Below are 23,974 nucleotides of genomic sequence, written 5' to 3'. Positions count from 1 at the left end.
AAAATCATCTGACTTAAAATTTAACTCTAGATGTGCTCAAATTTGGAAATCCATTCTCACAAACAGGAATTGTTGAACAACTGAAAGATTTCCTGAAAATCAATTCTGTTATTTGTATGTGTAAATGAAATTAGAGGGGTTCTAATGCGTATGTTTTTTTCCTGCATTCTTTAAAATAATTGAGATCATCAGGAACAATCCCCTCTGCTCCCAAAGAGTTGATGGTGATGTCAGGAGAACTGTGAATCCCTCCACTGTTTTCGCTCTTGTGACCTTTCTTAATATATCAACTCCTAAAAACTTTTCAATTGGTTGGATTCCTATGTAGAGACTTCAAATCCACAAACTGTTTTCCACTGCTAAAAGCACTGCTTTAGATAAAAATTTTCATTAAAAGAATAGAAACAAAAACATTTTTATTATGATATAGCATTCAAAGTATATTGATGCTGTGCATTTAGTGTCCTGTTCATGGTCTCCAAGACTCAAAACTAAGAATTAGTCAGAGAGAGACAGTGCTTTCAGGTAGCAGGGAGCTTTGAGATACCAGTGCTGAAATGTTTTCTGGTTATGTTCTTGCTAGTGTTTCCCCAGGTCTGAAACTCTTCTTGAGTACATTGATTTGCATCCAGAAATGTCATTAGCAAACAAAACAAAATTAAAACATAAAAGAATTCTTCTCAGCCTGACTGATCACAAAGCCTTGCCTTGAGAAGTGGTCACCTTCACTTCTTCCGCCTCTGGCTCCAGCACAGATCCATCCCAACATGTCTGAAGGCATAGGAACAAGTCCTACCAGAACTCAGATAGGTGAATGCCTGTTGATTTTGATGAAGTTTTGATGAGCCAGAAGAGCCTTGTCCTGTGCCCTCTGAACACATGAATATGTGTTGTAAACTGAATCTGTACTGACAAAATAAACAGCCTCTTAGAGTCAATTATAACCATTACAGCTACTTAGATGAAAGGAGTGCTATAATATGTTTGTACAGCTAATCAGTGTTGCAGCCCTTACTAATGTTTCCTGAGTAGTTACCATATTGCAGTGTTAATCATGATTGTTCTGATGATCAGGAATTGTTCTTAAAATAATAATAATAATAATAATAATAATAAAGCAAACAAGGAAAACATATTTCAAGCCTGTTGTTGATCCAAAGCCTGCAGTCTTACAAGCACTATGTCACTTATTTTCCTTCTAAGTGGGAAAAATTCCCGGATGGTATTTTTTCTCCATAGAAACTACAGAAAGGAAGTAAATGAAATTAATAAAAAGCACTAGTACTGAGTGAGCAAGAACAAGGTACATACTCAGCTCTTTCTTCAGGCATTCAGTCTAATGGGAAATATGCCACGTGGTGATAGCATGACGGGAGCCAAAGCTTGAACTTCACCTAAAGCAGGCCAATAGTTCTGATTAAGGAGCTGTTAACTACTAGCACAAAAAGGAAAGATGCTGAGTACCTGGGCCAGAAATTGTTTGTGTGGGAACAACCTCTGTGGTGACATCCACTTCTGTGCAAATGAGGGCAGAGCATGGCCCCATGTCCTCAGTTCCCAGAGCTGTCTGTGGGCAGAAGGAACAACATTTAGGGATGGGCACTTGGGCAATTGCTAATGGCAGGAAAATCCACAGTTCTCTGACATTAAGGCATTGTAAACAAGGAAAGAAAAGAAATCTGTGTTGTGTTTTTTTCCTTTTTTTTTTTTTTTTTTTTTTTTTTTTTGGCATACAACGCCTAAAGCCTTATCTCTCATTCTGTCAAGAACCAAGGAGTATGTATACAGATGGTGCAATTTATTATGTTCTGTACTGTGACCAAGTGCTGAAATACCTTCAGGAAATCACCAGAAAGCCTGAAAAGCTTTGCTGCCTCTTGTGACTCCAGCTCAGTAAGACTATAATTGAATGAGCACAGTATATTAAGCACTCCATGTTACACAGTAGACTTACAGAAAAAGGATGCCATCTTTTTTCAGAATCATTACAGAAAATATATTTGCCGCACAGTTACTGCATGCACCCAACATCATGATGTCAGTCTGGCCGTACTTGGCCTTTACAAACTTATGAGAAGGGGATTTTCAAATAACTGGCCAGCCACGATGGACCGAGTTCAAGTCAGGTATCACTCTGTTGAATTCCACTGTGTTCTCATTTGTAGGATGTTGCTGAGCACTGACATTGAAACCGGTGTTTTTTGGGATTGAAATGAATGGGGATTTGCTGGCATGGAAAGAGACTTTTATCCATGCACTGGCATATTTTCATTCCTGCTTTACTGAGCAGATTTTAATGAAATAGTTTATGAAACTATGTCCAGCGGATGCAAGAAATAGAGGGGAAAAAATAAAATCCATATCCATAAAATCCACAAAAGCCCATTCATCTCCAAGTATGAAACATAAACCTTGAGCCCGACACTTTATTTGAGCCCACTTGTTTTAATTCATCCAAAGCACCAAAAACAGGAGTGTGCCACCAACCCAACAGCAGACACTTATGAACATCTTGGTGCGCGCCAAACCCAACCAGCTGCCACAGCCATCAGTCACTGAAGGTTTTAATTGCTTCAGTACAAGCAAAACCTTCTTCATCTTTGATTTTCTGGCCTGCTTCCTTCCTGCAGAGCCATGATATCAGGGGGCTCCTTATCCACATCCTTGCAAGCGCTGTTATTTCCACGTGCTGCATTATCACATAGAAACACCAGCACTGGGAAGCACCCTCCTTGTGACGGATACCAGGCTGGGGATATCAAGCTGACAACAGGACAATCCCTAGCATCACTCTAAAATAATAAAGGAATAAAATGAGAAATAAAGAAAAAAATAAAAGGAAAAAAAAAAAAAAAACAACATATGATAATTATTTTACTTTTTTTATTAAAAGAGAGGGGGAAAAAAAAAAAAGATTAAAAAACCCCACCACACACGGCTGCAGCGTGGGACCGTGGCACCCCGCGTGCCTCCGCCCGCAGCCCCGCGGAGCCGCGCGGAGCGGAGCCCGGCCGCCGAAGGGAAGAGCGCTGGTGTGGAACAGCGCGGCAGGCGCCGGGCGCGCAGGGACCGTTCCGTGGAATTGAAAAATCGCTGCAGCAGCAGCGCCGACGGGCAGGGGGTCTGTGCCATCCCCGCGCCGCTCCTCCGCCTCTCCCCGCCGTCTCCGGCCCCTCCGCCCTGCAAACTTTTTCCTCCCAAGCGGCGACCACGGAGCGCCCCGGTGGGGGGAGCCGGAGGGGCGGGCACGGAACGGCGGGCGGGGCGGGCGGAGGCCAGGGGGAGCCGCGTCGGGCAGGGCGCTGGGCTTTCCCGACCACCCCTTCCCCTCCCCATCCGCCCACCTCCTGCCTCCCTCCCTCCTTTCCTCCCTCCCTCTTTCCCTCCCTCTCCTCCAGAATTAAAGTTGGGACAGTCGCGCTCCGGGGATGGGTGCGAGCCAACGCCTGTGCCGCCGGCTCGCTCTGCTCCGTCCCCAGATCGCCCGGAGCCCGCGCCTCCGCCCGCCCAGGAGGGATGCTGCTCCGGGAGCTGCTGGGACTGCTCCGCTGCTGCTGGCCCTCCCTGCTGCTGCACTGTGCCCTCCACCCGCTCTGGGGCTCCGTCCAGGTAGGGCCTCGCTCAGGGGGCCGGGTGCGACGGGCAGAGCTCCGGGCGGCGCCGCGGAGGCGGCGGGCGACGGTCCCCGGGCGGGGAAATCCGCGGCTCTGCTGGGCACGGCACGGCTCGGGCTGCGGGACCGAGCGGGTGAGGAGCTGCTGGGCCCGCCTCGAGCCCCGGGAGCGCCCAACTTGCTGCGGCCGGAGCGAGGCGGAGCGGAGTTTCTTGAGCGAGAGCGTTTCGGTGGCGACATGCACGGAAGATGCGGTGCTCCGGAGGGCTTATTTTTGGGGGTGTTCCGCTGTGAGGTTTTGGTGTTGGTTGCGATCTGAGGGCTGTTTGCTTAAACCTCAAATCAGGGTTTTCCAACTCCTCGCCGGGTGTCGGTGGGTGACCTTGGTGGTGGTGTGGGGTGAGCTGGAAGGTCCCCAATGGGCAGGAGCGTGTCGGGAGGCAGAGTGCCCGTCCAGCTCGGGGAGGGGAGCAGCGGCACAGCTCGACTCAAATGCGTCACTTGGGTATTTTAAAGTTTATTTATAATATATGTCTTCAGCCGAGTGACTGATGAGGCAGCTGAGTGCTGTTCAAGAACAGCACAATTGCAGTTTCTTGGAGAAAACACGGTGGAGACTCCGCATCTTTCACTCCTTGTTCTAAACTTAGTGACTCCCCAGAGATTAAACAGAGGTGTTTCAGCATCTCGTGTCTGCCTGTGAGTGACAAAGAAGATCTGTGCACCTTACAGATTAAAATGAGCAGAAACACGGCAAAACCAACATCTTTCAAACTAATTTCTTCATCATAAAAATGTCAGCCAGCACTACCCTGCTGCTGTCCTGCTCAGGTGTGCAGATTGCTGGCTGTAAGGCAAAGCTGTAGCTGCATTTTTTAAGGGAAGTGCAATTGTGCGAGAAGAGATGCCTCCCAAAATCTCTCTCCTGTAATCAATCTATCAGTCAAGCAGACAAAAAATAAATAAATAAAATATCTTGCATAAACATCTTAACGGTGAACTGCTTAAGTGACCTAGGGCAATCTTTCAATAGTAGTTACATTTATAACAATTGAAACAGTTTCTGAGAACTGCAAAAACCAAGGGGTCCAGACTTCCCTTGTAAAGCTTTGTTGTCCCATTCTTCATCTATGTCTGTGCTATTGCCTGCTGCTCTTTGTGAGGGCAATCAATAAGACTTTCGCTTTTTGCCCAAACGCACATGTATCCCAGGACACCCTGGCAGGTACCTGAGGGAAGGATGGTGCAGAATGCTCACCAGTGTGCCAACATGCTGGGATTGGAGCTAACTTCTCTTTGAATCTCTCCCATGGCTCCCTTCCCCATGTCGAGTTGTAACGAGTGCTCTTATCATCAAAGTCTTCCTTTAAGGATGACTGACCCAGGGGTCCCATTGTATCCCTTCTCTATCTACAGCAGCCATTGCAGTTTCTCACTTCTCCCAGCCCTTTTCTACCCATTAGCCATGCTCTGACCTGTGTGTGGCATGGCCTCCTTCACCACATCTTGGTGCTGCTTCCTTGGGCCTTGCCTTGAGGCACTTAACAGAATCAGTCTGATACAAATCAGAGGAGCAGCATTATTCAAATACTTATGTATGCATATATATGTTTTTCTTAGCCTAATAGCCAACACGACAGGAAGGAAGGCATGATTCTGTCTGAAGTTTTTGACATAATTTAAAAAATGTATCAGTATGTGCAGTGATAAATGGTAGTGTCACGTCTTTTCTGGTTTTATAAACATGGATTTGGATTAACTGTGATGTGAATTATGCAGAGCCGCTCTGGGATTTACATGGCGTTGTTGAGATCTCATCTCTGTAGACTGGTTCCAAGAGGCAAAGCTCTCACCAACTCAGCAGGATCTTAGAGGTCTCAGTGGCATTTCTCTTTTCAAGCTTTCCTCCCTTTGCCTGGTTCACAGTCACCAGAGGGCCACGGTCAGGAGACTGTACCAATCCACTCTTTCCATCCCATTCTGTAGAGCATGTTCATGGACTGTTGCAGCCCTGCAGGACTCTACTGGAGTACTGAGCTCCTCTGGCCACACAGAGATTGGTTTTCCCACCCTGCACAAAGCAGAACCGGGCCCACTGCTTCTGCAGAAAGTTTTGGATTAAGCAGAAGTGTGACAGATACGGATCTCCACTGAGAAACTTCAAAAAGAAACCAATGTTTTCCACTTCTTGCTTGCTTTTCCCTGGGCATTTGTGGATCAGATTTTCATTGCCATGAATATTTAAAAACATTTGCCTTTTTGCAAAGCACATTTGTATCAAAGGTACAAAATGGTAATGTCAGCTCTCTCCTTATTTTCAGAGCAGGAAAAAAAATTGCACCCCCTTGAAGGCCAGGCAGCACGTGCACCCAAGCGGACAATTGGCCAGACAAGCAGCCAAGTGCCAAGGAGACATGTGCATGGTGCTTACAGCACCAGGGCTGCAGAGTGCGGCAGGAGAGTGGGGAGTGTGCCCAGGGTCCAGAACCAACCCCTCTCCAGGGCTCTGAGTGGGCAGTTATTAGCAGGGCAAGCCAGAGAGGGATGGGGTTCTCTCAGCAGATCTGTTTTTCTCCTGCCAGCTCCTGTAAAAGCAGCTTACTTTGAATTACAGACAGTGGTAAAGAAATGTGGAGTAATTTATTTCGTCATCCTCCAGGAGGATGAAATTTTTCCCCAAAGCATATTTCCTAGTGATTTGTTCTGCTCACCTTTACAAGATATAAATAATATTCTTCATTCCTTTCATAAGAAGGCTAATAGACATCAATACCATGGGTTGTTTTTTTCTTGAAAACAAGCCAAATGTCTTCTTTTTTTCTCAAATCTATCTTGCTACCATTAGTTAATCTTCTTGCAGCAGTCCTTGACCATTTCTCTGCTCCTCAAGGCTACAGCCTCAATTTATGTCTTTCCTTTTCCTGACAGATTTCAGCTAACTTACAATATCCTTGTTCTTTACCAACCCTTGAAGGCAAAATCTAAGTTTCCTGTAGGTATCTTCCGTCAACTGGATCAAGTGAAAAGAGAAGAGAACCAAAGAGGTGTCAAAGCCAATGCTCTCAAATTTCAGTTCTTTTCCAAGCATTCAGAATCACTGTGAGGAATCTCAGTAAATGATTCAGAGTGAGATATGTAGAGATATGTGGATATTTCTTTTTTTCAGAAATGTTATCAAAAAAGTATACAGGAGCAGAGAGCTGTTGGACATGCATAGGGTTAATCTTGTCTGCAAGGTAATTGAGAAAAATACACACTGGTTTCTGAGGACACTCTATTATTAGTCTAAGGTAGAAGAGCCTCCAGGGATTTAAAAGCAATCAATAGTCTAAAAATAGCCTTTTGGTTCTGGTTGATATTAAGTTAGAGCAATAATTCAGTGTATCATACCATACCAGCACCACGTTCAGACTCATATACACAAAACTACTTCTGGTCTGCGTATGAGGTTGGCTCCAAGACTGCTGAATGGTATTCTACCCTGGCTCTGTTCTCTCCCACTTCACTGGCTCCCCCAAGCCTGTAGGGAGCCATAGGGCTTATCAACCAGAGAACCAAGAAGGGAGTGATCATTAGATAGGGGGTTCATATTGCTGCCCGATCAGCAGTTGATGCTGGCAGAGCGATGCTGCCCCACCTGCTGTGTGAGTGCTGCAGGTGCTGCCCCATGGGCCCCACCTCAGACTGCCCTGTGTGCCTTTCCTCTGGGTGAGCTGCTGGCGCCCTGGCCCCAGTGCACAGACAGCCCCACGGGAGCCAAAGTGGTACAGAGGGAATATTCTGCTGCCTGTGATCACTTATGTTAAAAATAAATGCACCTACTTAGCAGACAGATTTATTACCAGTTCTGAGGGATTATGAAGCCAAGTCACTTTGATTCATTAGTGTGTTCGGAGAGTTTGTGTAAGTTCCTGGAAGCTGTCTGGGATGGTCTCTAACCAGCCTCATGCTGTTACCTGGCTGTGAAGGGAAAGTTGGAAAGCACTCGTGCTGAATTTGTCTCTCCCTATGTTTGGTAATAGATGTTGACGTGCTGTTTAAACAACTGATCCTCCTGACTTGTGCCTCAGCTACGCATAGCTCTTTCTATTCTTTTCTTCCCTCTCTGTAATATTTAATCAACAAAGACCTACCTCTATTTCCCCGAGGCCAGAGCAATGCATCTTTCTGCATTTAGAAACCTCCTACACATGTGAACATGTCCTTGGTGCAGTGATGTTGTTTTAATTGCCCACATCTCTTTTTTTTTTTTGCCAGAACTACATGCAGGGCCTGTGTGCTTCCTGCAGTGGAGAGTAGATGGGCTCTGTCCCAAAGCTGTCTGAGAAAGGGAGGCAAAGGTGGAAGGGAGTAGAAGGCAAGTTGGGGGGGGGGGTGGAACAAGATAATTGCTAAAGGTCCCTTCCAACCCAAAATGTTTTGCGGTTCTGTGTGCCCCAAGTGTCCATGGATATGGGCAACAGGGCAGAAGGGGCTGTCTGAAACAGGCCACAGAGGCTGGAGTGAGACATTCTCTGCATGATGACCATCATGCCATGGAAGAGAGCTGAGTAAGGAGGATGATATTAGGGAAAAACTATTAGGATTATAACCCTCCCAAGACCAAGTTTACAAGGCAACAGCTGAATGTTCCTGTGATTTTCCTTAGCTTCAGTGAGTATCCCATATTTCAGGTTGCCCAAGGAGGTTGTGGATGCCCCATCCCTGGAGGCATTCAAGACCAGGGTGGATGTAGCTCTGGACAGCCTGGTCTAGTGGTTGGCAACCCTGCACATAACAGGGGGGTTGAAACTCAATGATCATTGTGGTCCTTTTTAACCCAGTCCATTCTATGATTCTATGATTCTATGATTCTATGATTCTATGATTCTATGATTCTATGATTCTATGATTCTATGATTCTATGATTCTATGATTCTATGATTCTATGATTCTATGATTCTGATTTTCCATTTGAGTTTGAATCCTTTCAAAAAACGGTTAACTTATAGACCACTGAGGGCTCTCCCCCTGAGTCAGAGGCTCCTGCAGTATTCCACAGATTCCCTTTTCATTAGGAACATACACCTTTTCATTAGCATGAGGAATTTTACAGTTACTGAATATCTTTATTTACATGTTCCTAGACATATTATTTCTGGTAAGAAAAATATGTATTAACATGTTCTTTGTCATGACTAGATTACAGTGCTGAATGTATGCATTCTTGCTAAATCATTGGCCAGTGCCAAGCCATGCCTACATGCTTACATGCCTTCAGCAGTGGTTACACTTGGGTTCTGCAGTGCCTCCTCTTCAGCTTCATTGATCACCAGCAAGAAGCTGCAAGGCACAGGCTGTGGCATTTCCATTTTGACCAAGTCTTCCATGCAGTCTGCAGATGAGTAGGTGGGGCTGCACCTCGCCATGGTGGGAAGTGAAACATGTCTCCAAACATGAAAGGGAAGCTGGCAAAAAAGGAGAGATTTCTGGCTCTTGGTTCTGCCATGAGGAAAATGAGAATAATCCTGATCCTAAATGTCTTGCAATTTTTATTAGCTCTCTTTGGCTTGCAGCAACGACCCTGTGAATAATGCATGCTATTAGACGGCTTTCCTAAGGAAAGAAGGCTTATGCAACCACATTGTCTGCCACTACCCGCCTGCACTCTACCCCATAATAATTCAGAAACTAGTCAGCCACAGTCAGAAGTAAGGAGGTCTTGAAGATACTATGTTAAGTAAAACATAAAGCTGAAACATCATAAGGAAGCGACCTTGTGTCCGCAGTGACAGTGGCAGTTCTCTCCAGGGGGTGAGATGCCAGTTGGGAACTCAAAAGTTCAAGGAGCATGTTCATGGAAAATCAGTCTTCCCTCTTTCTACTGCTCGTGCCATGACTTGTTTCTCCACAGATCACTCAGGGTGAACCCCAGAAGTCATGCTCCAAGCCTGTAGCAGATGAAGTCCCGGAGAGCTGTCAGCAGATCTGCCAATGCAGGCCTCCACCACCGCCACCACCACCACCTCCTCCCCCGCCGCCCCCCAGGCTGCTGGTGGTGCCGGGTAAGTGGGCAGAGGGACAGGGACGCCTGGGCAGATGGGAGAGGGAAGGATGTGGAAGAGGGCATAGCGAGCCTGTTTGTCATTTTCTACTTAGCAAATGCATGAAAAAAATGTTCTCAGTGGAGATGGAGATCTGGTTTCTGATCAATGAATAATACTTGGCTTTTGGAGGAAAGCCAGAGAAATTCCCTCCTTTTATCGTATTATATATGATTCCCTGGCTTTAAATGGTTCACTAATGTCCTAGCCCTGACAAATTCTTTCCTATGCAGACTAAGCACTGTGCTTCTCCTGGGTTTACATCACCTCCTGTTTCACCACATATGCAGCCTGGAGCTCCGAGACCCATTAATTTACAAGCAGGCAAAAATTCCAACATTCTACCCAGACCAACTTGGATGGAAAAGGTGGCATGGACAAGTCCCCAAGCAGTGAGCTGACCCTGCTGGCACTGCCTGTGATGACTCAGTGGCAGGACATGGGCTGAGCCCTGCACAAACACCTTTAGGTGCTTGCTATGTCAGCAGAACTCCTTAGCACTGTGATATTTTTGCATATTTGTCTCTCCCTGAAAGGCTGCCTATTAATTCTTCTCCCCGCTTAGATGAAGTCCCTTGGGAACAGTGTTGCAAAGTATATCTATTATCCTTCTCAGCACTTCCCCTGAGGGAAAAGAAATCATTAGCAGCATCATTTGACTGTTTGTCTGTATCGGCTCCATCCTCAGATGTGTGCAAGACATGAGGCTCGCACATAGTTTTCAGCCTGGCAGAAAACAGGCAGAATTTTGCAGTGTTTTCTGCCAGCAGCAAGCTTCGTATCTGCGCCAGGCTGCAGAAATGTAAGGCGAAGGCAGAAAAAAAAGCAGTAATTTGAAACACTTGGGAAAGGAAAAACAAAGACAGCTTGAAAAGCAGAGATGAATGTTTTTAATAGCAGGAGAAATCTCCTTCAGTTTACAGAAAAAAAATGTTGTGGACAGTAATAGCGAAAATTGCCTTTATCTTTGTCTTATAGTCAGAAAATAATGTGTTTTATCACTGTTTTCTTGCACCTGGGCTACTCATTGCCCCGAGGGCACCACTCTTACCCATATGCAGATCAGTGTCAGCATTGGTCCTGGGCACAGCGCTCAGTGGGAGGAGGTCTCTGCTCTGCTCTGCCTGGGAGGCAGCTGCTCTGCATGTATAGGAACTGTCTGCTGTGAGTGGGAAGGAAATTATCCCAGGAAAAAAAAAAAACAGTCTGTCACATGCTGTAAAAAGAGGAAACAGAAATCAAACGGGCCTGCGACTGGGATAGCCTGATGCTTACTCAGGCTGGCTTGCCAGGTGCTAGCCCAGCTCTAAAAATGAGCTATATAAATCCAGATGACTAATATTTAAACAAGCTCTTTCATTTCAAATGCAATAAAAAAAATAGATTACGCATTCCTTTCACCAGTGATCTTTAGAGTAGCAATCAAGTGCCTCATCTCGAAAGAGGCTTTAATTGTCATCGGCTGTCTAGGCGCTGTGATTTAGCCCATGTGTACAGCAAGTCCCATTCTTGTGAGGATGAGTGAACCTTGTGGTTAAATATTGATGTTATGGACACCACTTTTAAACAGCATTCAGATAAAGCAGTAAAGGGACAAGACAAACCATTAAGTACTTGATGCTAGGTTTGCACTTTTGCAGTGATTTGAGTATTGAAAAGGCCTCAGCAAAAAGAAGCCGCAGCCCAGGATCCACAAGTTTGTTACTTTTACAAAGTACAATATTTGCACCATGAGGAAGTTTGAGAAGATGCTGCCATTGCCCTTTGAGCTTTGTCAGCCACAAAAGGCTGCAGTCTCCTAGGCACAGTCTTTAGCTGCTATTTTTTCAATTGCACTGAAAGTTGTTGATTTATATCATCTCTACATGTTGTGGTGGGAGTCTAATGGTGAAAGCCAGTAAGTACGTATCTCTTGCCCATCCCATTACTACACACATTGACAGCCATCTTTGCATGTTCTGGCTGGTCTCCACCTGCTGTGGTGAAAAAACAGAGAACACTCTTTCTGTGTTCTCCATCAATCCCACTTCAGGAAACACTACTGAGATGTGCAGGACAACATTGTATGTGAGCAGCTGAATCCATCCCTGAAAGGATTTTGCTGTGCTTGAGAAAAAATCAGGACTTTTGGGAGCAATTACATTGCATTTAGTATCTTTTTAGACCTTTCAATATTGACTGGTCCATCCAGTGACAAATTATCAACTCTGCTTCCTCCAGATATATTTACACAAAATCTGTTAAATATTATGAATTCCAGAATTCATGTATAGTTGCTGAAAAATTTTGTGTTTATTCTAATGTACAGTAAGCTAATTCCTTCCACAGAAAATAAACAGAATCACATGTAACTCAGCAGTCAGTCTAAATAAATGAGAAGTGGCAGAAACATCAACTTACTTGTATGGAATGTATGAGTTTCATTGCGCTCTGAGGAGACATATCACTCATGCAGCAATATGAGTGTGGGAAATCAAATTAGATCATTTGGTCCATATATTTCCCAGCATGGATAACTGAATTACAGACTGGTGAATTCAGATGATGACTCTGCCACCCAGACTGAAGGTCCCAGGAAAGAAAACACAAACTGCTTTTGCTCTCAACCACAGTCAGGGGCTTCCTTTTCCTATGTTTCTAACTGCTTCATATAGGCCACTGACATCTCTGCTGTCCCTTCCAAACAACGTTCTTGCTTTCACTGTACCTGCGCTGCAGCTCTCATGGGACATTCCCCATGCCCTGCAGCAGCACATCCATGTTAAGCAAAGGAATCCTAGTCTGCTGCAGTGAATACTTCTGCTTTACAGTATCTGACTGAATGCTGAGTTGGCCACACTCATCTCTGTGGATGCTGGTTCTTTCAGTACTGCTAGGCTGGGGTTCGGTATCTCTTTCCATATATTGGGACACATGGGTCTTCACCACGAGTTTTTAACTTTTGAGTTTCTTAAGTTACATCCTGGGTGCTATTTATTGGTGTCCCACTGAGATACTACTGCTTTGTTCAGTATATATGAGTGTTTCCTCCTGAGAGCTTTCAAGCTGAGGAACCCTAGCCTGTATTAGAAGTAGCTAGGTGAGGACTGTTGGAGAATTGAGCCAATTACAGTTCCTCCAAGCAGTCTGGCATCCTTATGTTTCTGCAGTCTCTCTCCTTATGCAAGCAGCAGCCTGCTCTTTAACCCATGCCTAGAAAACTGCTGGTTAATGAAGTGAAGGAAAAGCTCATGTGGCTGTGAGGGGCCTAAGGCCGACCAAGATTCTCAGAACCTGGCTTTTAATTAACTGTTTCTTATTTCCCCTCATCTGCTTTCCTCCTGGTTCCTGGCTTTCAGCCAACGCTAAGGCAAGGTGGATGGAGTACTTGTTTAGGCAGAATTTCTAACCCAGCTTCACAGACCCATGAGATGAAGCTAGTTCAAATGAAATTGACCCGTCAAAACCTAAAACATTGCAGATGTCAACCTTTAAATACTTTGCGAGCACACAGGATTCTCCAGGGCCACTGCAAAGAAGAAAGGACTTCATCTGAAAGTAGAAGCCAGACTTTCAAAGGAGGAGAGAACTGACAGTAGACATCCAAGTAGAGACAAATACTGCAGTCAGTATAAGTTTTAGACTGTGTAAGTTTTGAGGAAAAAAATCAGTTCAGAAGTGACTTATTAAAAATGAACCAAGGAAGGGAAAAGAAGTCCAGCACGAACACCTCACTTGTTGGTTGGCAACATTTGCTGTCTCTGCCCATCTCATTTACTGGGTGGAGGCATCCGTGGCACTGCCATCCCCTCCCTAGGTGATAGGAATACCAGACCAAATATTGCTGCAGTTGAAATTTAGTGGAGGAAACGTGAGTAGAACTGGCACAACCAAGTCTGGATATGAACCAGCCTTTGACTCGCTGGACGTCCAAATACATACACAGATCCTGAACTCAGTGAAAGTCCTAAGCTCTCAATTGAGATAAAGCGTAATCAAGCTGCATTGCAAAGCCAAAGTGAATTATATCATTGCAGAGGACTCTAATCTCCAGGTTGTAATTGTACAGCTTGGTTTTTCAAGGTGAGATCTTTCATCTTGAAGATAATGCATCTAATTAATTAATTATTTGGACTGTTAAAAATGCCAAAACAAAAATGACCAACTGTAGTAGAAAGCAACTTTTTGGCAACTGTACAAGCAGAAATGTATAGCTTAATTTCAGAAAGTGTGCAGTTCCCTTCAGTGCAAGTAGGAAAGCCAAAGACATTTGGATCTTTAAGGACAGATGATCACAATGTGTGTAATGGGGAGAAATCTGGAGGACAGGAACACTCTGGAACTTCTCAAACTTTGAGTAGGTATTAAAGCAACTAGTCTTGGAAGATTTCACTTGCTGACCACTAGTAACATGGCCTTTCACAGCAGGAACTTCTTATAGAAATGAAAATCATATGCTGCTGGGACTAATAAATGGAATAAGAAATGGCTATTAGCCATTAGCAAAAATGAGCAATAATGAAAATAAAAAATGAAATAATTTTCTTTCATGAAAACTACCGTAACACCTAAAGTGGAGAGGTACACAAACTCCTACATCAAAAAAATTGAAGTAATGATAGCTACTATGAGAGAACATTCTTCTAGTATGTCGGTCTAGATTGTGATTTTAAAATGTAAGCAGGATGCTGAAACAGGAAAGCCCTTTCAGTTTTGGTAACACAGCTGTTACACTGTGAATTACACTCCTGTGTGAGAGCTTTGTTTATAATTTCCAGTGTAAAACCAAATTCATTTCTTGTCTTCTCCCAGATACACTTTCAGTTTTTCTGAAGGGTTGTGATTCTGAGAACTTGCGGTAGGATTTTGAGGCTTTCAAATCTAAATTGACATCCAGTCACACAACCTGAAGACACAGATGATGGCACATGTCAGTTCAAGTCCAGGTTCACATCATGTTGACTTCACATTGCAGACACTGCCTCCCCAAGAAGCATAGAGAACAAAATGATTAAGCTACTAAGGTGGAATTTAGTAGAATTCACACACCTAAATCAGAAATGCAGTGGTTAGGTTTCCTGCTGTTAAGGTTTAACACTGTAAGCAACTCAGTACCACACAGCTGTTTGCTCACTCCCTGCTCCCAATGGGATGTGAGAGAGAACTGATGGGAAAAGGAAGGAAAAAAAACAATAGTAAAGATAATTATATTTATACACATATTTACAAAATAAGTCATGCACAGTGCAGTTGCTCACCGCTTGCTGACCAGTGCGAAGCCAGTTTGTCCCTCCATATTTATAGTTGATGTCATACGGTATGAAATATTCCTTTGGCCAGTTTAGGTCAGCTCTGCTAGTTCTGTCCTCTCCCACCTCCATATGTCTCCCCCTCAGCCCCTTGCTGGCAGGACAATAGGAGAAGCCAAAATGTCCTTGACTCTGTGCAGCACTGCTCAGCAACAACTAAAACATCAGCGTGTTATCAACCTTGTTCTTTTCCCAAAGTCAAAACATAATATAATACCACATACTGTGGAGAAAATCAACTCTGTCCCAGCTGGAACCAGCACACCTGCTTAGCAGTGCAGGTATTGGTAATTAAAATACCAAAGACACAAAGATTTCAGAATCCCAGTATCTTTTTGCCTGTAGCTCAGTTATTTATAAAATAAATATAAAATAATAAAATAAAAGTCAGAAGTTCTTGTATCTGAGTCAAAATGAGAAAAAAAAAGGGTGAGCAAATTTCTTAAGCAGCAATGAAATATGTTTGAAATAACATACATACCAGATGCCCAGACTAAGTCTGAAGTGACTAGAAAGCAGGTAGGACTGGAAGAGTTGTGCTAATAATTGATAGAACTCTGCTGTCAATTGTGTACATAATATCTCATATTGGGCTGTTGCTGTTGTAAACTCTCTGTATCTCTTTATAAAATACTGGTTGGATTACACTGTTATTTCCAGCTTCCGTTGCCTTCCCAACTCAGAGTTTTTTCACCACAATAAATTCTGAAATGTTTTGTCAAGGCTAATTTTTATTTAGGCAAGTGATGAATCTTCCTGCTGCTCTGAGACCTTGCAGATTTGTTTTGAATTTTTCATGCAGTAATAAATCCATGTTATGGAAAAATCCACTCTCTTGAAAACGTACTCGTTCATACATTTTCCAGTATTTAAAACTAAGAGCCTCAGGCCAGATTTTGCAGTGCAGAAATCAGCGAGAGTTCTGTTATCTATAAGTTAAAAGTATTGTCTAATTTAGAAACAAGAAGCAGTAGATATTAAACTCATTCTGCAGAAGAGCAATCCCTTCTGCTTTGAGATGTGCACTCCAAAAGCCTGATTTTATTTTAATTTTTAAGCAAAAGGACTTGGCAAAACTGAAGACATTAATTCCTTGTGTGGATGGCAGTCCATTTGTACATGACTACCATTTCATTGATTAAGAAGATAACAAATCTTCAGTGAAGTTACTGATGAGTCAGAGGCTGTTGAGATACAAATAATTGTAAGTTCCCATGCCCGTGGCAGTCTGGAGTTGTGCCTCTTCTTGACAAGCCAGAAGTAAACTCTTAATTGGCACAAGCTGTGCTGGCAGCAAAGGCTAAGCAGCTGACCTTGGTAAAGCAGACCCACAGATGAGTATGTTCTCATAATGTTTTCGTGCATTATCTTAGTTATCTTAGTTATCAATTTAGTAAATAAGTATTGTGCTGCTTATAAAATCACAACTTAGGAATAATTTTTATGTCGGGATAGCAGATCAAGTGGTCTAGATGTTTGAGTTCTTATCCTGAAGCGAGTACATAGTGTCCATTAATGTAATAAAAATGTCAGTTGATAACTGATACTACTGCCAAAAATTATCATTAATAATTATGAGATAGTTTAACACTTGCACTAACAAATCATGTCACATATAAATACTAGCACATTGTAAATATCTAATTGTTATTAAAATGAATCAATTTTTCATTTTGAAGAATACCTTTTAAACAGGGCTGATATTTCATCAGTTCATTAGCAAAAAATGTTTTACACAAAGGTTTGTTCTTTAGCAAATCAAACTGGACTTGTTGAAGGTAGCCAGCGGGACAAATTCTACTGAGTCATCACTGGACATTTTCACTTCCTTCTGGACGCAGGACATAATCTTATTTCACAGCCAGTATCGAAGGAAGTTACTGTCAGCAGAGAAAAGGGAGGGTTTGGTTTAACCCTCAGTTTGATTTAGCAAGCTGCAGGTGCTTTGTCTTCATTCTTCAGCACCAGCTGACAAGTTCTATATGCTTCATTATGAAGTGATGGTTGATTACATCTCTGCAAGAGTTTGCCTGCTCATCCAGGTTCTAGATTTCTGTGTGAAGACAGAGGAAAGTGCAGGCAGTGACCAGTAACCAATTTGCTTACATCTGTAACTGTGAGAAAGGCTGTGCCTTGTCTTTTGGCTCTCAGAGAGTTACAAATGTGCTCCATGCGGTGACAAAGGCCTTCCTGTTGGGCATTTGGCATGGTGCAATGACCAATCTGTTAACAAGCTGTAAATGCAATTTTAACTATTTTGGATTTTACAGATACTGAATGAGATGATAAATGGAATTTTATCTTACTGAGATTAAGTTTACTTCTGGTTTGAAAAACACTTCAAGTTTTAGTTCCATTTTGCTCTGATGAAGTAATCAGTTTTAGTTATATTTCCCTTAAGAGAAACACAAACACACTTTGGATAAGGAATCCAAGTGCAGTAGGTGTGGAAATAACTGGTCTCCTCAAAGAAAAATGTTAGGTGATAGTTGTAGCCCCTTCAGTAATAACTGAGGCACTGAAGTGATAAAAGGAATTAACTGTTATGTCTAATAGGAGGTCTACACTTACATAAGTGGTATACACAACAGAAGTATCTGCTACATAGTCAACCAGCTGTTCCCTTAAACTCAGACATATGACTTGCAATGTCTTTCTTTTTAAAATGAACTCCTTAAAGCCATCTGTAGTCATAAATCTAAAGTGTATGTCAAGTATAGCCACTCTCCATACAGTGTCTGAACACCCTACACACAACCCATTAATTTTTTAGAGACAGACACAAACCAGTGCCTTAGAAACCACTGCTACTAATACATGAGGGAAATATCCCGAGTATTTCCAAGTCTTCTACAATCTGTGCTAGGAAATTCAGCCTGCAGATGGCCGAAGGTGGTTTTCTATCTGCCTTCCCCGAAGGCGTGAATGTTGAGATCGCATCAGTTCCAAGCTATAAGTTTTGTCCAATCTTTGTTGTTGTCTGGGGGTTCCTGAGCTCTTTAAAAAGACAGTACCTATGAGATAATATCTTAATCATAACAGTAGTACTGAATTCTATTTGTATTTTATGGCACCACTCAAGTGAATACTGCTCAGCCTGAAGAATTTGTGCAGATCTTGTCCTTAATTTGATCTGTACGTATAGAAGATTATACAAAGAAAATCTGTCATTTTTATGTGTGATTGAATCTGCCTGTCCTGAAATATCTCCTTAATCATTCTGTGGCAAAAGACTGGTCATCAGTGCAGGGGCTTAGACTTTTAAAATCATGTTTCAGCTGTTTGGATTTCAGTGTACAGCATCCCTCCTCTGAAGGTCTGTTCACTGTAAGAACTGAAGGATGAATAAGCTTTCAGAAGACTTCAGGGTAATGTATTGTGACTCTTGCAAAAGAGGTCTCTTGCCTCCCTGCAGAAAGCAGCAACAAGAGAGCCCTCTACCTCCAACCTGCTGATTGGATCACAAGAACCCCTCAAACACTCAGAGCTATCACGTGTGAAACTTACTTCTGTAAACTTTGGATTTGAGATGGATGTCAAGTACTGAACATTATTATTTTTACACGTCTGCATGGCTGTTGAGCATAGATGTAGAAATCTGCTAATACAGTTTCAGGTATCAGAGCACTGCAGTGACAGAGGCAGACTCAGCATGATGGTTAGGTGTTTTCAGGCCTCTTTCCTGAATGTGAGGGGATCACACAGTTTGTTTGGGCAAGCAGGTGTTCACAGGCACTGATTTTCCCTTCTGAAGCATAGCTCATGCTTTCTGCACATCGCTTGCCACTGGAGAGCTGGGCTGTGTGTTTGTGCAATGAAGTGGATGGTACAGCACTTGCTTATGTCTGTGCCTCTCAGCAGTGCCTCTGTTCTAAAGAACTGAGAATCACTGTCTTCAGGTCATGGCTGTGCTGTTGTTGTTCTGCCCTAAACCACTGCCTCACTGCTGTTCTTGCTTGAATACACAGTTGGTGAAGAGATCGAGGAAATGCAGCTGGTTGCTAGGGAAGTATAGTACCTCTAAGGGTAGAAATATTTACCCCACTACAGAATTGGATAAGGAATAACTGTGCAAACATACTTTTTATTCCTATACCTTGGAACACTACAGAGAACTTGGACTACTGTGCCTGGAGGAGAATCAGAAGATGGGGTAAAGATCTTGCAAAAAAAAAAACAAAAAAAAACACTGAACAAGGAAGGAAGGAAAGAGCTGAGGCTGGGGTCTCCCATGGGACAATACCTCAGAAAAGAAGGGTTGGCTCCTGTATAATAAAACGCAAAAGGTTAAACTGAAGCTTGTATATTTATATTCAGGCACCCAAGTTAAAGCATCCAAGTGCTCAGAACCTGCAGAAATCAGGTCACCTTCTGAAATAAATTCCAGAATACTAATTTAACAGAAAATGTTCAGGCATTTGTGACCTGTTTCTTGGAGGCACTAGATACCCACTAATCTGATCAACTCCTGCATTTCAAAAAGCAGGCCATCAAGTACAGGAACATCTGCCTGAACGATGACTGTCATGCACTAGGACTCTATAAGGGTGTCATCCTGCTCTGTGCTATTCAGCCTGGTGCTGGTTCAGGTCAAGGACAGCAGGGAAATAAGATGGTACACATGAGCCTTTCCAGAATGACTGTATTGTCGCAAGGAGACTGCCTTGCAAACCATAGGCTTCAATTCTAATTTGCTTAGGACAGAAATTGATAGTGTGTGATTTATCAGGCTAAAAACAATTCTGTCCATTCACTGAGGGAGAATCAGAGGGAGAAACAGCATCTCATCAGGAGACGGCTGGTTAGAAAAACATGTGACAGAGGGCAGTAGCTGACGTGAGCGCCCATTGTAAAGATAAATGCCAGAGCAGAGCGTTAACATAGAAAGTAGCTATGATGTAATCTCCTTAAAAGCTTTTTTTCCACCAGGCCTTGAAATGCAACTGCTTCTCCAGATCATGCTTTAGAGAACAGACTCTTCTTCCACACTCACTCTCCTCCAAAGGACCTTGGCATCTGAAACCATGTTCAGCTCCTATTTGTGGAGTCGTGACTCAGTTCTGGTGGGGCTCATCACCTTGATAGGATTAAAGCTGGCAGATCTGGTCCTCAGCTTGTTGATTGCTTGGAGCACAGACTTTCACTCCTTAATTTTTTTTTTATTTTTTTATTTTTTTAAACATTCTTCTGATTGCGCTGCACTCTGCATCATTGTATTTCCATAAGCATGTAGGACTTTGACCTGAAAAGCCATTCTTCCGCTACAGAGATGTTAAAACCAATACAAGTTTTCTACAGGATTAACATGAGCCCTCCCTGAATAACCTACTGGATACCAATGAGTCTCTGCTACACAGAAGTTCTGGGCATGGCATCAGTGTGGGCAGAGATCTGACTGCTTCCACCATGGAAATGCAATTATGACTAAATCCAGTGTTTCCATCTGACTCCCAGGGAGGAGTCCAGAATGTAGGACTGGCCAGGAATCAAAAGACATTCTGTTTTCTGGCTTTTTTCACCAAGCTGTAGCGACTTTGGACAAGCTGCTTCATCTCAATGTGCTTCACTTATGCCTGAGCAACCAGTACATTCATCTGGTATTATTTTTATTTTAGTACTAATGACAAGTTCATTTTTCAAAGGATTCTTAAATCTGCCAGAAAAAAAAAAGCAGGAGAATGTGAGGTCACTGAAGACAACATAGTAACATGAGGTTTTAGTGAAATCTACTGAAAAACCCAAATGAATCCACATTCAATGACCTCTAAAGCTCGGGTATCAAGCACCACACTTGGAAGTCCAGCACAGCTCTTCTCTCTTTCCCTGGCTACATTCAGGCTCAGCTTTTTTCCACCCGAGGTTACAGTCCTACTTCTTGCAGTGAGCCATGTACCCCTCTATCACCCATGACCACCATAAAGCTCTTGCAGAACTGCTCTTTTCTTCCATTTCTTCAAGTCTCATCCTCCAGATCTCTGCACAATACTCGCATGATTCTTGTTTCAGAGGGAAATTATTTTTAGAAAGGAGGAGAGAACTAAACAAAGAGGTGAACTGAGAGTGCAGAGAAACAGCGTCTGCACTGTGAAAGCTGCAGGGAAGGGAATTTCTCCAGCATTATCCCACACATGTTTTTATTATAGCAGAAGTTCCCACTGCATAGTGATAGCAGCATCCCCTTTAAAACTGTAGTAGGAACATATGCACAGAGCAGCTGCGTGATATAAAGTTGTCTGCAACATAATGCGATAAACAGAAGAATCATCTGCTCCAGGAATAGCTGATTTCCACCAGTGTTATTTAACCTAACTACTTGAGGGAGGCAGTAAATCAAGACAGGCTTTCTGCTGAGCACACTACTATTGCCTAGAAGCAGTTGTTTACCTGACTAGCTCATAGCTCTCTGGAAATAGCCCTCCGTTTACAAGCAGCAGGAAAAGCACAGGACTACAAAGAACTGAAAAAGTAGGAAAAAAGATTGCAGAATTTTTGTGTACATCAAAATCTACAGCAAATTTAGGGGGCTCTTATTTTGTTTAAGCCAGTCTATTCATATTGTATACAGTTGCAGCCATAATCCAGAGATGAGGATGCTGGGACAGGACACTGCTGGTGTAAAGGAGTTCTTCAGTCTTTCCTTGCTGGGCAGCATTTTCTTCTGGTGTTTGCTCTCTGTGGCAGCATCTCAGAAAACAGATACAACATGCAGCTTCCTAAGTCAGTGCTCTTTGGGTACTGACATAATCCAAATCCACTCTGTGATGTTTGGATTTACTGAAGGTGAACTTGTCCCAAGTTGACTTCGTCTGTTATTGAAGTTGTCATCCATTCCTGCTTTACGTTCCCGTTGTGTTGGCCCAGTCTCTCAAATTAATGATGGCTGCTAATGGATCTGGCTTTCTGTGCTGACCATCCTGCACAAAGTTTACTTCTCCAACCAGACAACAGCACATCTCTCAGCTTGAGAAGAAAAGCCCTGAAAACTCATGGCTTTCTGGAAATTTTGTATTTTAATGCATTTGCTGGATTTAATTCGCTGTTTTGGGTACTGATTTAAGTACTTTAGCATAGTGCTCTTTTGGAGCTTGCTGTTTCTATCCAAGAGAATTGAGGGAGAAGCAGTGGCAGAGCTGGAGCCACATCCTGAGTGTTGTGCCCATCAACATCCATGTTGGACGTTTAAGAGTCCGTGCACTATCTTGTTCCCTTAAGACAGTCTGCGTGTAATATCTTCTCTGCCATTTCATTACACCTGTAGGATACCTACTTTAGCAGGGGATTGGACTAGATGAGAGGTCCCATCCAATCCTTACAATGCTGTGATTCTGTGATTTCTCCAGGGGACTGCAGCTGCCTTGGGGCACTGGGGTGGGGAGGACAGTCCATGGCCAAAGCTCTTCAGCCACCAGCTAGATTGATTCGCTTGTGAACATGAAGCAAAGGAGCAGCCTTATGGCTGATGTGGCCAAATCCAGGTTGTCTTTCTGGTGAGCAGTCTGGAGGTGAAGAGTAGGCAAAGGTTGTTTGCAGGCTGTCCCCAAGGCCATATCCAGAAAGCTGTGAAGGGCCTGGCCCAGCCTGTAGGCCTGCACTGATCCTAGCAGTGCCACTGCCCTGTGGTTTGATGTACTCCCTCACCTGCCCTCTGGCAGCTCAGGCATTGCCTGCTAGCATTTGTAGGTAATAACTGTGAAGGGAGGTCGAGATGATATCTGGACCTGCCAAGGAGACAGTGAAGTGCATCCATTCATATCTTACAGCTTCTGAATCTTCAAAATGAATCATTTCAGACACGTGGTTTGTTTTGACATGTTCAGCTTGTGCAAGGAATCTCAAGTGCAGGGCAGAGGGAACAGGAGTAACAGCAGAAGACCCGCTGCAATGCACAAGTGCTTTTTGCCCTGAGGAGGGAGCACCAAGGCCCTCATCTTCTGGTTAGGCTCATTTCTCTCATCCTCCCAGGAATTGTTCTCCCTCAAATCCAGGAATTTCATTGGATAAAGCCCAAAGAGGACAGAACCTACTCACATTCCTGAAATCCATTTTAAAAATAACAGTTGAAGATCTATATTTGTATCAGTCTAATAGTACCACAAATTTCATTAGATGGCTCTTTGTGAAAGATTTGTTTTCTCCATGCTGGCTGGCTGCCTTTCCCTGTTAGCAGCCCTGAGTGCACACACTGTATCCCTATCATACGGGCTATCCAAACACATCTGTAGTTGCTCCTACGTGACAAAATGCAGTAACCAAGCCAGAGACACTTGAGCTTACACTGACTCACAGATCTCTCCACATTGCCCAAGGTTAGGTAACAAATCCTTCATCCAGAGAGCCCAGAGCTGCCAGAGATGCTCTGCATCCCAGTGCAATAATAGCTGTAGAAACTAGTAGCTTCTCCTTGTCTTATAAATGGAGATGCCAAAGTGCAGACTAGTGAGTTTATCAAAATAAGAAGGCAAATAAAAGCGAAGTTGAGACTAGAACTTAATCCTGTCTAAGCTAGCAGATCAACAGGTCCCTAACATACTTAGCGTAACATATGGGTCAGCAGAAACACATTGCCTGCATCCCCAGTTCCTTTCGATTTCCAACTAAGATTGATAAAACACTTGAGACCCTCAGAACATGGACCTGCTTTCAAAACACAATCCAGTGTGCTTCTAAGGCAGAAAAGTAGAAGAACATGTCTGATTCAGGCAGCCCTGCAAGAGCGAGAAATGCGTTGCAGGCATAAAGATGGCTGGGCTTAGCCTGTGGTGAATATACAATATTAAAAATGGGCAGATGTCTCATAAAGATGATTACACCAGCACTCTTGACCTTTCTGCAGGAACAGAAATAAAAAGCAGGAGGAAAAACAATAAGCAGTTTTGATTTATCTTGAAAGCACTCTTCCTTTTTTAGGCATGAAGTCACTGTTGCTGTAGGGAGGTGAGGGGGTCACTGTCACTCTTCCACATCATGTCAGCATGCACTCACCAGCTGCC

General features: G+C 43.4%; 1 protein-coding gene across 1 annotated transcript in view; it reads left to right on the top strand.

Moving 5' to 3' along the window:
- The first annotated feature begins 3,271 nt into the window (after positions 1-3,271).
- PRIMA1 (proline rich membrane anchor 1) overlaps positions 3,272-23,974 on the top strand; it is a 46,901-nt gene continuing 26,198 nt past the window's right edge. Inside the window, exons 1-2 of the mRNA XM_031593056.2 lie at positions 3,272-3,609; positions 9,507-9,657. Of these exons, the coding sequence (XP_031448916.1) occupies positions 3,517-3,609; positions 9,507-9,657 (244 nt within the window). The 5' untranslated portion in view covers positions 3,272-3,516. The remainder of the gene's footprint in view (positions 3,610-9,506; positions 9,658-23,974) is intronic.

The sequence above is a fragment of the Phasianus colchicus genome, chromosome 5 (assembly GCF_987193195.1).
Source record: "Phasianus colchicus chromosome 5, bPhaCol1.hap1.1, whole genome shotgun sequence".
Classification (NCBI taxonomy): Eukaryota; Metazoa; Chordata; class Aves; order Galliformes; family Phasianidae; genus Phasianus; species Phasianus colchicus.
This window is presented reverse-complemented; position numbering and strand designations above follow the sequence as displayed.